This window comes from Mercenaria mercenaria, unplaced genomic scaffold, assembly GCF_021730395.1.
Source record: "Mercenaria mercenaria strain notata unplaced genomic scaffold, MADL_Memer_1 contig_3027, whole genome shotgun sequence".
In the NCBI taxonomy this organism is placed as follows: Eukaryota; Metazoa; Mollusca; class Bivalvia; order Venerida; family Veneridae; genus Mercenaria; species Mercenaria mercenaria.
The window spans coordinates 55,351-68,716 of record NW_026461129.1 but is presented as its reverse complement, the minus strand read 5'-3'; the positions used below and the strand labels follow the sequence as shown (position 1 = coordinate 68,716).

The window sequence follows — 13,366 nt, the reverse complement described above, 5'->3', positions numbered from 1 at the left end:
ACTCAAGTGCAGCATTTCAATTGACTCTGTCAACCACTATATTTTTTAAGTTAAAGATGTCCTTAAAACATAATATGGTGTCTGTGAAACAGCTCATCAATGGGTAGACTCCTAATTAAGGCCTCGTACTTGTAAGATTAATATCAAAAAATGTATATTCATCAGATCGCGATCTTGAATGCAGTAGATCTACGGATTTGCTGGTGATCATATAGCAAAAGAAGGCTTTCGTCTCATATCTGTTTCTGAAAATTACAAGCGACCAGAGACCTTGCACAGGGCGCAGCGCAGTTATAATAAATGACTGGATAAATAAAAAAGAAAATCGAAAATGAATACTTCAATTGAACAAATGTTTTACTAATTCGATTAACATTGTGGGTAATGATATCAAGCGTGAAAGCACAATTAGATATCTCGATGCATTTCTTGACGGAACCTTAAACTTTAAAGATCATGTAAATCGCGAATTTTTTACATCGATGTTGCATTACCTACGAATTAAGAACATCGATTCGGTAAATATTTAACGAAAGCAGCCACTGAAATTTATGTTTATCTCTAGTTATTTCGCATCTTGATTACAAAATGTCATACTGTGTTGTGTATGTAGCTAACGATAAGGTGCGTAAGATGCAATGTATTCAAAACATGCGCGCAAAACTTGTTATATACAGAAGGAAATATAACAGTTCACGAGAAAGTTATTTTTTTGTATTCTAAATAAAAATACTTACATCGTGGACCTAATATACTCGTAATGAGTTATATTTATATCCGTTCCGACTTTTCGCTGACAATGCAATTTTATGTGTTTGTCACAGTCATGTGGATCAACCTGCCATTCATCGTTAAGTCTTTTTGACGTGACAAAATGACCATTTTACATGTTTATCTTGAAAAAAGCATAGCGCCAAAACGCCGATTAAATAAACTGTAAAAATGATTTTTTATACCATGTTGGTGTAGATTGTTTTAGTATTGAAGAGGAATGTTGCATTTTTGCTGATTGAAATGACAATTTCATCTTAAAGTTGTGCAAATAATTTTTTGATATATATACATATAAAACAAGAGTTAAGATTTTGCTTAGATCTATATTTCCTAAAAAATCATGTAGATAAAATCATTGTAACTTATAAGGATTTTAAAACGTTTTATTCGATTTTTTTATTTTCTGGTATAACTTTAGCTTCGATTTTTCTTGAATAATATAGCTTTAAAACTCCATACGTTTTAATTATCAACAGCAGAGTAGGAAGGCAGGGAACCATAAATATATTCTTGCAATTTATTCTTATCTGAAGCACTACAGACGAATGATGGCATCCTACAGACGGTGCTCTTTCTCTATATTTTACTACAGAATTTCAGTACTAGAAATAGGCATTCACTGTTAGCACTTTGCTAGTATGTGACAGACAATAGAATAATATATTGGATCAAACGTCATGGGAATAGGTATAATATAGTTGCTCATTATCAAGCTTTGGTAATACCACACTGGAGTATTTCAATACTGGAGTAACATTTGTCACCAACATTCAAAGCAGCAATGTGAAGTGAGCTGCCACAGAAAATCTTGGTTATTTTAAGCATACATGTTGCTGAATATTTTTGCTATTATAAAGTAGTATATGTCACATAATGCATGGAAAATGTGTAATGATTTCAGTTCGTTATTACAAGTATAACGGGAAGATAAATTTTCTAGAAACACAGAGCACAACAAACAAAGCTTCGTCTAGCATTAAAGTCACAAGCTTCTCTACAATATGTTCCCAACTGCATTACGATGACTGGAATTGAATTGGCAAATATTGCAATTAGCTTGTTTTCTTGTCTATCAGAAGTTAGAACTATTGTGTGTTAAATAGCAGCATTATGTTTTCAATAAAGTTTTGTATAAGACATTATCACAGAATGGTTTTTGTTTTGAATGCAACGTTACTAGTGAATGCCACTGAAGTAACAACGTTTTGTATATTACCTTTGTTTAGGTGAAACTCGAACATGGAACACAAGGCGCAGCTTGAGAACAAGAAATACAGGAACTGGGTGAGGGCAGGACTAGGTATTAAATACCTAAAAGAAGGTTCTGCGACCACCTGGTTAACCAACAGCATATTGCTATCTTAGATGAAGTTAAACGGAAACACAATCTTTCGGCAGTGACATGTGGACTTTGCGATGTACGCACACTCCAGCCTGACCATGTCCGAACCAAAACTAGGCAGTGTCCTCTTGGCCAACCTCATTGTAACTGTCTACACCAAGGCGGAAAAATGTCGTGTCCTAGTAACGTATGTGGTGCCATATACGACGAAATTATTAAGCGCCACGCATCCACTCCTCCTGCTCCATATTGGAAAAACACACTTGCAAAGAAGTGGTGTACCGAACCATGGGCTGTTGCAAAATGTTTCATAAATGTTCCAGGATATGAACAAAAAGAAAGTGCAGATGAGTTTGACTGTTCTGGCTTGTTGCATTTGCTGAGTAATAACCTAGAGTTTCATCAACACATCAAGTGCGTTATTTCTGGCAATGATGTTTTCTCAAGAGTAAGCCACAAATATAAATTATGTTTTATGTTTCCCTTAAAAGCAGAAGTTTATACCAACAGTGATATTCATAGACGTTAAGTTTAACATATACGTTACTATAATGGTTAGAAGCAGGTTTAAATAAGACGTTTTTGTTATTCGAACATTGTATTGAAATGCAGTTTAATGGTGATTTCCCATCCCTTATAACGGGAAAATAAATAAAAAGATTATACGCCAGGAAATTGCACTTTGTAGCTTAACCTTGGAACAAAAGATGATAGGTAAGGGTAGATTTCTTTGCAGCACGGAACGCTAAATACACAGCCTCAGAGTCGCACAATTGCAAAGGAGGCCCACAACAAAAAGAAGATGTAACGGGAAAAAAATATAACAGACGGGTTGCTTCAAACATCTAACAAGTACATACGAATTTATGCCAAATACAGATAGAGGGGGAGGTTGTGGTAAGGGGTAGAAAGAGTGGTGGGGCAGGAGATCATCAGTACCAAAGTGTCTTTTCAATAAATTGAGCATTTTTGTTAAAAACTTTTTGTCTCAATCAAGTTTTATTTACCTTGTTAATGCGATGATGTATTACAGGTACTTCAACATAGAAACGTCATTTTTCATTCTAATAATATGGAACTAGAAGACACAGACACAACAAGTTATATAGATGATATGATAGAACTGCTCGAAGATGACAAAGAAATTAAAAAGAGGCAAGAGTCTAAAGAGGCAGTCAAGAAACTGCTTGAGGTAATATTTCCAGTTCAACCTCGGTTCAGATAACTAGAGCTATTCGATTAAGCATTGCAAAACATAAATCTTGTCCGCATGCATATACAAAAGTGTTTTTCAAACATTCTTTGCGTTGGCTATTGTAAAAAGAACTAAATTGTTCAAACAGTCTCACTCTATTTACAGCTTAAGCAGGAAAAGTTTATAATAACAACTAAAGATGAAACCGAAGTCCGTCGTATTGCCTTGTCTGCAATTGATGAGAGGGAAAAGAATTTTGAACAGAAGATAGTTGACGCAGAGAATAAAATTGAAGTAAGAACTGATAAAAGTCAACAACAGGTAAAAATGATAGGTTCAGCTATAAAAGATGAACTCGAACAGAAAGAGAAAGAAATCAAGAAGGGGCTGAGGATTAAGGAAGTTGAATCTACAGAGAAGATGGATCAAAAGGAAAAAGAAATCCAACAAAATTTAGAAGTGACAAAGGTTAATTTAGAAGAGAGACTGAAACAGAAAGAGACAGAAATCAAAGAGAATTTGCGAATAACTGAAGGTGAATCAAAAGAGAGACTGAAACAGGAAGAAACAGAAATCAAAGAAAATTTGATAAATATAGAAGTTAATTCAAAACAGAGGCTAAAACAGAAAGAGACAGAAATTAAAGACAATTTGAATAAGACAGAAGTTAGCTCAGAAGAGAGACTGGAACAAAAAGAAAAGGAAATCAAAGAGAATTTGAGAATAACTGAAGTTAACACAAAAGACAGACTGAAACGGAAAGAGACAGAAATCCAAGAAAATTTGAAAATGACAGAAGATGATTCAAAAGAAGGACTTCAGAAGAAAGAATTAGAAATCATTCAACATTTGAGAATGACAGAAGAGGAAACAAAATGTAGACTGGATAAGAAAGGGAAAAAAATTGAAGAAGATTTAGAGAGTAAAGGAAAATGTATTCTTTATCAGCTAGACAAAAAACAATCAAACAAGGTAATGTTACATAAATATTGCATTCATGAAAGGTTAACATAAAACACGTTTACCTCGATATACTAGTATATGACTATAGACGAGGCGTTAGTCGAGGTTGATACTCGTTCCTCATGGGGTATATTTTATAACATCCAATGAAGAATGCAAAACTTGATTTATTTACCAAAAACATAGGAGAGTCTTAACATTTATTGAAAAAGATCAACAATGTTTGTTATTTTTTTGTAATAAACAACAGAACGTATATTCGAACATAAATAGAATAAAGTCTTATATATTCTGTCCGGTAAATGCTGGTAAGATTATATACTCCATCGGTTTTTGTGGCAGACGAACATGCTACAAGCGCCTAATCAACGTGTGTCGTTGCAATTTCAAATGAGAAAGTAATAGAAAAGTTTAAATCTAATAAGCATCTGCGCAGAAATCCAAGTTTCTGCTTCTGCACATGACATATTAAGTTTTTATCATTGAACATGCGCAGAAATAGAAAAAAGCTGCACAATGGATATTAAACTATTGAAGAATATGCTATAATTTTAAAGTTAAACCTCTGGGGAAATTGCGTGAACTATCAATATGAGGCATAGTAACAGAATTTAGATAATTTATAAGACTGTATTTTATGTACTTGCTTAAATAAATTGTTTGAAATACACTCAACAAAATTCCTAATTGATCAGTTTATTTTATATTATTATTTTGCTAATAATGCATGTATTTACAAGGAATTTCACATACCGACATTTAAGTAGATACTGCAGCCAATTATTGGTTTATTTTTGGCCGACTCACGGCCAGCGTAATCGCACTAGGCGTTTTGACCAATATTGCCTATTTTGCACGTGCAGGGCATGCGTACCAATATGCACTTGTTAGTGGACACTTTTGGCATTTGACTAAAATAGAAAAACTGGAAACTCCACAGGTCGCCCAACACGACAAAAACGAATATGTTGAAGGCTCGGTTTGATTGAGCCTGTTCATGGACGGTAGTGGAAATGCATGCTACCGTCCGCGCCCTCTAGCCCCGGGTTGAGCAGAACTCAACATTTACACATGCTAAAAGTATAAAAAGCAATTTAGAGACATCCGCAGATGTATTCAAACGGCGTAAAGTCCTATTAGAAAAACACATATTATTGTGAAATTGACACAAAAGCAACGCGCCCGGCCTGTCGGAGTTTTACAACAAAATCAAAATCGGTCACTTCAATGAATTGTCCTTGGGTTAAATTTTGCCAAAAGACCGCGGTTGGTAGATAACCAACGACTGATGGTTCTTGTAAACGGAAATAAGGTTAAAAATGGAAATAACCATCAATCAAAGTAACAGCTACAAACAAATTATATCGAAATTCTTTTGAAATTGCAAAAATAATTACACACGTGTCGTAAATGTGTCCCGGCTAGCAACATTTTGACAGCTCCATCGGGTTGCTCTTGTGTCAATTTCACCATGATATGTGTTTTTCTAGTAGGACATTCGTCAAAAATGCCAAAAGTGTAAACGAACACATGCATGTTGGTGCGCATGCCCTGCACGTGCAAAGTATGTAATGTTAGTCAAAACGCCTAATGCGGTTACTTTGGCTGCGAGTCGCCAAAAATAAATTAATAATTAGCTACAGTACCTATTCAAATGTCCGTATGTGAAACTTTGTGTGAATACACACATTTTTAACAAAATAGTAAAACAATATAAACTGACAAATTAGGAATTTTGTTGAGTGTATTAATCGTCCTGACACAATTTAGCATTTGTCCCATATGATATTAACGCAATTCGTACGTTCAACACTGTAAGTTTAAAAAAGGTTATAAACATGGCTCACAGGTTTTATGTTAATATTTTTCTATATTTATTTCTTTCCGACAAAGGAAGCAGCAAACGATGAACCTGATGATTCTGAAAGAAAGAGAGCAGGTAAAATTTTCACTTTTCTAAGCATTCTATGTTTTTTGCATCAATAACGAAACATTGCCCTATCGGTCAGTGGAATTCATTTTTATTTTTATTTACCGGGTTGACAAAATCGTGGGGCATATGGCGACTTCCCAGTTTTATATGGTTAAGTGCATTATATAAGAAAAGAGTTGACACTTGGATTGAACCTTAGTTCATTTGAAGCAAAATTCATTGATATTCGTCATCAAACAATTAGACGTTTTACTCAATATTGTATCAAGTGTGCTTATTAATAACGTCATTTTAATCCTTTCTGAAATATCAGATTCTGAGAGACATTTTGATACAGAAGACTCAATCCTATTCATGAAGAGTACGAAGCAAGACAGAATGATTTTTGTTTAACACTTAAATTTTTTGTGACCTGCATTACAGACTTGCATTGTATGTGGTAGTGGTCAGCCTTCATAAAGATGCAACATAGCAGTTATTCGGTAAAAAATGTGTTTCCATAGTGTAGCAACAAAAACATATAATAATAGATCATAATATTTGCATTTATCGCATTCTTACTCAAGGCGGAAAGTGGTGTGTGTGTGTGTGTGGGGGGGGGGGGGGGGGGGGGGGGGGGAGGTGAGCTGCCAATATTAAACTCCACAAATGTATCTTATTTAAGGTAACTTAAAGAAACTTTTCAAGCTTATATATAGTTGTGTTCATGTGTTCAAACTGTTTACTTAAAATAAAAGTGTGGTGTTTATTCTACAGACCGATTTCTGAAATGCGGCACTATAAAGATACCAGACAACAATTGACTTGCATGTTTAACATCCACGTTTCTTTTCATTTTTTCTGAGAAAACGCATTGATGCATTTTGGAAAGTAAATCTATGACCTTAGACGCCACTAAAGCTAAAAGTAGAGAAAAAGCATCATTTAAACGACTCCGCATGAAATGCTTGATTGATCTTCATTGAACTTTTACATTTCTGTGGAGAAAAATAGCCACCTATTTAGGCGACTAGAGCTTTGGATAAAACTTTTAACGGACTTCTCGTTAACAGCTTGTATCTTCTTCAACATTGGTCCGTAGCATCCTCGGAGATCCTCTCTATAACCTTTTCAAATGCGGGCACTTGGTCACGTTAAGAGGCCGCTTAAATTTATTTATAATAATAAAAAAAAGAAGACTAACATTTAAACGACTTTTTTTCATGAAATGCTTGATGGATCGTCAACAGACTTGTATTTTAGCATCATTATAAGGTCCTCTGCATGATGTTTTCAAACAGTGACGCTAAGCTCTATGTACGGGCCGCAAGAGATAAAAAAAATCTTAAAAAAGAACATTCTTCATATAAACAGCTTAAATGCTCTTCATCAATCGTGACCTGTACAGTCACTATAAATTTCTGGGGCCATTTATCTCCGTTAAGGAGCCACAAGAGCAATAAATAGGAAATATTTAAAGGCTTTCTCATGACTCACTTAATGGCTCTTCATCAAGTTCATCAGTATTATCGTTGTAAGATCCACTCCCAAACTTACTCCTGTGGGGCAAAATTTGGTCAATTAGCCGCCTTTGGGTAAACCTTAAGTTAAATCTAAAATCTTCTTTAAACGATGTCAAATGGATATTTTTTTAAATCTTTATCAAACATATGGTATTTAGTACAATAATTCGTTCTTCTCTTCATTTTGTTAAAATAGGACTTTTAACCTCCTTTTGGAGGAAAGAAGAGCAAAAAATAGAAGTGAATTGAACGGACTTCGTGTCACATATTCAAAATTTGGCATGTAGCGTTCTTAGCGTTAATGCTCATGTTATGTTCTTTTTGCAAAATTGGTTAAAAAGTTTATCAAAAGAGGATACGATGCGAAAATCGTGAAGCACAGTGCATGTTTAGTGATTGACCCCTCTACAGATAATTGCTACGCTTTCCTATTTGATGGTGGAATGACTAATAAAGTGTAGGACTCCGTGATGCTTTTCTCCTAAATCCTACATACAACGGACGGTTGGAGTTGATTCTTGTCTTACAGTTTTCTTAGTCGTGCCCTAAAAAGTTATGCTTTTGTTGCTGTGTTTTCAGACAAGTTGTTGAGTACATTTGTGTAATTGTAACTTAAATTTACCTTAATTTTATGTTTTGCTTTTTTTATCTGTTACTTTTGCACTAAGGTTAGAGTCTTCCTCAGCGGGGATTTTATTTACATTATGTTGTTTAACTTGTTGATAGCGCGTTTAAATCCCCAGTTTCCTTTATATAGGTTACTGACCGTTCCAAGGCGGTGCCCCTATTTTCAACTAGTTGTTTTGTCTGTTTTGTATTGTCTGTTACGTATGTTTTCTTGTTTGTTGTAAGCGTTTTTCCACCGCCCCACTCACCCTATCCCCTCACACTTTTCCACTTGCATTTACGCTACTTTTTGCATCCCCTCCCCCTTTACTTTTTGTAAGTTTTTGTGGCTCCCCTTTGTTTTGGCAGCCGAATCCAAAAACGGAACTTGATTGTTTTTCATACTTGTGTGGGTGCATTTGTTTTGTATGCCTGAGTCTATAACGGTGCCCTACTGTTTTTCTTATGTGCATATTGCTTGTTCGTTTTTCTGTGATATTTAGTTGATCGTAGTTTGTGAGTTTGTGAGTTTTATAGACAAGGGTGAAACAAAAATATTACCAAACTGACTTTGAGCGCATGTTGAAAGAAACAGTTTATCTGTATAATTATACTTATCATGTTTATAAAATTCAAAGGTTGTAATTGCTGTTCATTTTAAAGACTTTCAGGAGAAGTTGGCCAAACAGTATGAAAACGACATCATAAAGGTATCTTTAGTACCCCTAAAACCTCATAGAAAGCTTGAGAATGTAAATGATGTATATGTTCCTCCCTGGCTGACTGTAGAAATAAAAAATCACGAATCTAAACAAGGGAAAGAGATGAAGATTTCCATGCAAGAAATATTCAGAAATCAAGAAAAGCCCGCAAAATATATCTACATAATCGGAGACGCTGGCACTGGGAAAAGCATGCTTTGCAAAATGCTTGTGTATTTCTGGTGTATCGCTCATTCGCATGAAGAATGCAGTTTAGACCATTCTGATATCGTGAAAGATTTGAACAACTTTAAATATTTATTTTATATATCACTTAGACACTTTGCTGATTGTGACAGTATAGAAAAAATGTTAGAGAAGTCATATCGTGATCCTGCGCTTGGAGATATTTTGAAAAACGAATCAGGCGAATGTCTTATTCTACTTGACGGTCTCGATGAATGGAAACCAGTAAATACACATGATTCGCAATTTCTGACCTCAGGACTTCCAGGACGCAATCTACATGCGCAATATACTATTGTTACAACTTCAAGACAATGGAAATTCGATTTTCTGCAAATAAATGATTGCGAAGTAGATAGAAAAATTAAACTACATGGCATTGACGAAAATGAAATAAAAAACGTCACTGAGAAAACTGTCAAAATGTTAAATGACCGTTTTCAACAAAGCAAAAACGCAGAAAATTGTAAAACCGATATTCAAAGCAGACGAGTTTCCGACATTAGCCACATACCATTGATCTTGCAACAATTGATTTGTCTATGGTTTGACGGTAAACTCCGAGAACATTCGAAGTATGCTATATACAGTAATATGTTAGCGCTCTTATTTGAATGGAATACACTTAAGCGAACTTCAAAATATCAAGAATGCGTGATAGTCAAACAAGCACGTATGAACGATTCACCACTGCCTGACTATTTGTGCAATTCCAGGACCCTCCGAGAAAACACCCGTGTTATTCAGTACCTTTCGCAGTTAGCTTACGGGACCCTGTTTGACGAAAAAAAGGAAACCTCATTAACGTTCGGTATCTCAGCATTAGAACGCCTGAACATACCAAATGACGTGATAAAGAATTGTTTGGACATTGGCATTTTAGCTGAGGAGGAAGATCCAAGTTTTCCTGCAAGCACAAGTCAACAATCATTATTTTCATTTTTTCATAAGTCAGTGCAGGAATACTTAGCCGCAGTGTATGTCGCTAGTCAGCTCAAAGAAATGTTGAAGTCGCGGAATATATTTCAGAATGTCAACGATGTCTGCGAAACGTGCACAATGAAATACTTTGGCAGTTGCAAAACCGTTGTTGGTGTCTTAGAACAATCAAATGTGTTAATTATGCTTTGTGGATTAGAACCACAGTTGCTTACACACGTCAGCAAGTTTATCTATGACTTTACAATTGTTGAAAATATGGCACTGGAGAAGGAAAATACATTTCTAAGCTTGTCCCCGAAATATCATAACGTGATCGAAGATATTCAAACGTGCATTTTCTTGTGTATTGAAGAAGTCATGTCAACAACGAAAAATACTCAAACTCCTGTTCATATTGCCTATCTTTGTGTTTCTCCTGCGACGGATTTGCAACGTTATGGTGGGAATGTTATTTTGAAAAATATTCTATGGATAGAAGTCAATTTCTTTTGGTTAGAATATGGTGCCAAGACAAAACTTACAATACCTGAGCCAGTAAAGGAGATAAAATCCAACACTAGTGGTGAGAGTATTGATGATGTGTACACTAAAATTCTTGATACAAATGTTTCCACGCTTGAAACTGTCAAATTCTCCCATATAAATGAGAGCATCACAACACGTCTTGTTTCGATATTACCGAAAATGCGACGATTAACTTCGCTCCAGATAAAGGGCATTGGTTTAGTCATTATTCCACATGATGTTTTTTTGTCGTTGTGTACATTCGTGAATCAAACTACAAGTCTTAGGCATGTTGTGCTTAATATTTTTTGCGAGGAAAACGACAACCACATGATATGCCTATCAAAACATGAACAACTTCAACATGTTGATTTTCTGCATAGTTCATTTTGTGTTCTCAGTTGTAACACTAACAATCTAAAAACATGTAAGCTTAGTATAACATGCGATGCCATGATGAAGCAGACATGTAACATTCTATATAAAGCAGGTAGATTGAAATATCTAGACCTGTGTTACAATATATTATCGTCTAACGAAATATTTACCGAAAATATTATCATACTGCTGCCATCATTGGTCAGGCTCAGAACTCTAACCTTATGGTACTTCACCTTAACTGACAACATTATAGCACGTCCACGTGATATGAAAAATCTGAAAGAAATAACTCTTAATGATGTAACAATGAGTATGACAACGTGGTGCATGTTTATAAACAGTCTTCATGCATTGCCACAAGCAGTAAAGGTAACAAACAGTTTCCTGAATGATAGAGCGGATACAATATGCTTGATGAATAGAAAGTAGTAGATGTACGACAGATTGTTAAAGACTAAATGGATTTCTTCCGCGTACCATACGACAGTACCTGTAATTTTCAGTTTACTACAAAGGAAATGTGTCTCTGAATATAATTTTATTATAACGCAAATCATGTCAGTTGGCAAAAATATTGACAGTGTATGATGAAAACGTACAACACAAATGTTTCATATAACCTTGATATATCATAAGGTATTATATCTAAATAACACTCTTTTCGTTTACATGCACACGTTCAAAAGTGCTTAACTGAATAAATAACAAACAATGCAAATTATACACATTCAACACAGACAAAAAATTCATCATGAATGTAAGACATACAGATATGTACAAACGTATTAAAAGCTTTTAAGTGAACCTAAGTTAAAATACTTCCGCCATTATATGTGTGATATCACGTCTAAACGAAAGATCATTTAAAATATTTAGATGAAATTTTATTAAAACACAAATTGATATATTATATATTGTTATGGTTACATCTTAGAATCCGAAACATTGAAGGCTTTGAAATATTTCAGTCAGATGTTCTTTTTTTACCGCGACATCACACAATTACTTAGTACAGTATCTGACGACATGTATCTTATATATGTCTATACATTTAATGCACAATTCTGTTAATAAATTCTTAAAGAAAGATGTTTTATAATTATTACTTATTTTAGACAATTTTATCCGAAAGCTGTTAGTAGTTGTCTTGTTCGAGAAACTTTAAATACACGAGAATAAACAAAAAGTACGTTCATTTTCTTTATCTATTAAAAGGTTCATATAACTTCCTTCGCATTAAAATACCAGTTGTTTTAAATACATGTATAATAAGTGTACAAAATGATAGAACATTTTTATTTAAAACCACAACACTTAAGTCTGATATTTGGTTTGTAGCATCGCCTAGTAGCTAGTTCTCTACCAAAGTTGTCAAATTATTACCCTTGGTGAAAAGAGGTCCTGTCCCGGGGGTCTCAATTATTACATAAACATATGTATGGTTTTATTTTAAGACGTTCGTTTCTAAAACTGCGAGGCATAGGCATTTGATATTTATTGGTATATCTTTGCCTTCAACTCATTTAGATTTGAAGATTGAATACTGCTTAAGCCGGTGCTAGGGGGCGTGGGCAGTAATGCATTTTCCATTACTGCTCATTAACAGACTCAATCAAACCGAGTCTGCAATTTTCACTGTTTGCATTGTTTTCGGTGCTTCCGAGAGATCTACTTTTCAGATTATATTTACTTCACAACAGCGGGTGTTAAGTGCTGTGTGGCGGCCGTAAAAAGTCCCCCGACTTCATCGCAGTGTTGTTATATTTTCTGGTCCTTCGGGATCATTAATTTCAACTCATTTAAATTTGAAGATTGAATACTGCTTAACTCGGTGCTAGGGGACGTGGGCAGTGATGCATTTTCCATTACTGCTCATTAACAGACTCAATCAAACCGAGTCTGCAATTTTCAGTGTTTGCATTGTTTTCGGTGCTTCCGAGAGATCTACTTTTCAGATTATATTTACTTCACAACAGCGGGTGTTACGTGCTGTGTGGCGGCCGTAAAATGTCCCCCCGACTTCATCTCAGTGTTGTTATATTTTCTGGTCCTTCGGGATCATTAATGTCAACTCATTTAAATTTGAAGATTGAATACTGCTTAAGCCGGTGCTAGGGGGCGTGGGCAGTGATGCATTTTCCATTACTGCTCATGAACAGACTCAATCAAACCGAGTCTACAATTTTCAGTGTTTGCGTTGTTTTCGGTGCTTCCGAGGGATCTACTTTTCAGATTATATTACCTATTGTTTCTCTATCAAAATTGATCAAATTATTT

The 13,366-nt window shown here is 35.0% G+C and overlaps 1 protein-coding gene across 1 annotated transcript; it reads left to right on the top strand.

Annotated features, from left to right (window-relative positions):
• Positions 1-2,123: 2,123 nt before the first annotated feature.
• Positions 2,124-12,180, top strand: LOC128552682 (uncharacterized; the record flags this gene model as incomplete). The annotated part of the gene is given in 5 exon segments (XM_053533724.1): positions 2,124-2,564; positions 3,150-3,308; positions 3,477-4,283; positions 6,168-6,213; positions 8,979-12,180. Coding segments are annotated over 5 exon segments (3,993 nt in total), but the record flags the coding sequence as incomplete, so codon positions are not given.
• Positions 12,181-13,366: the final 1,186 nt, after the last annotated feature.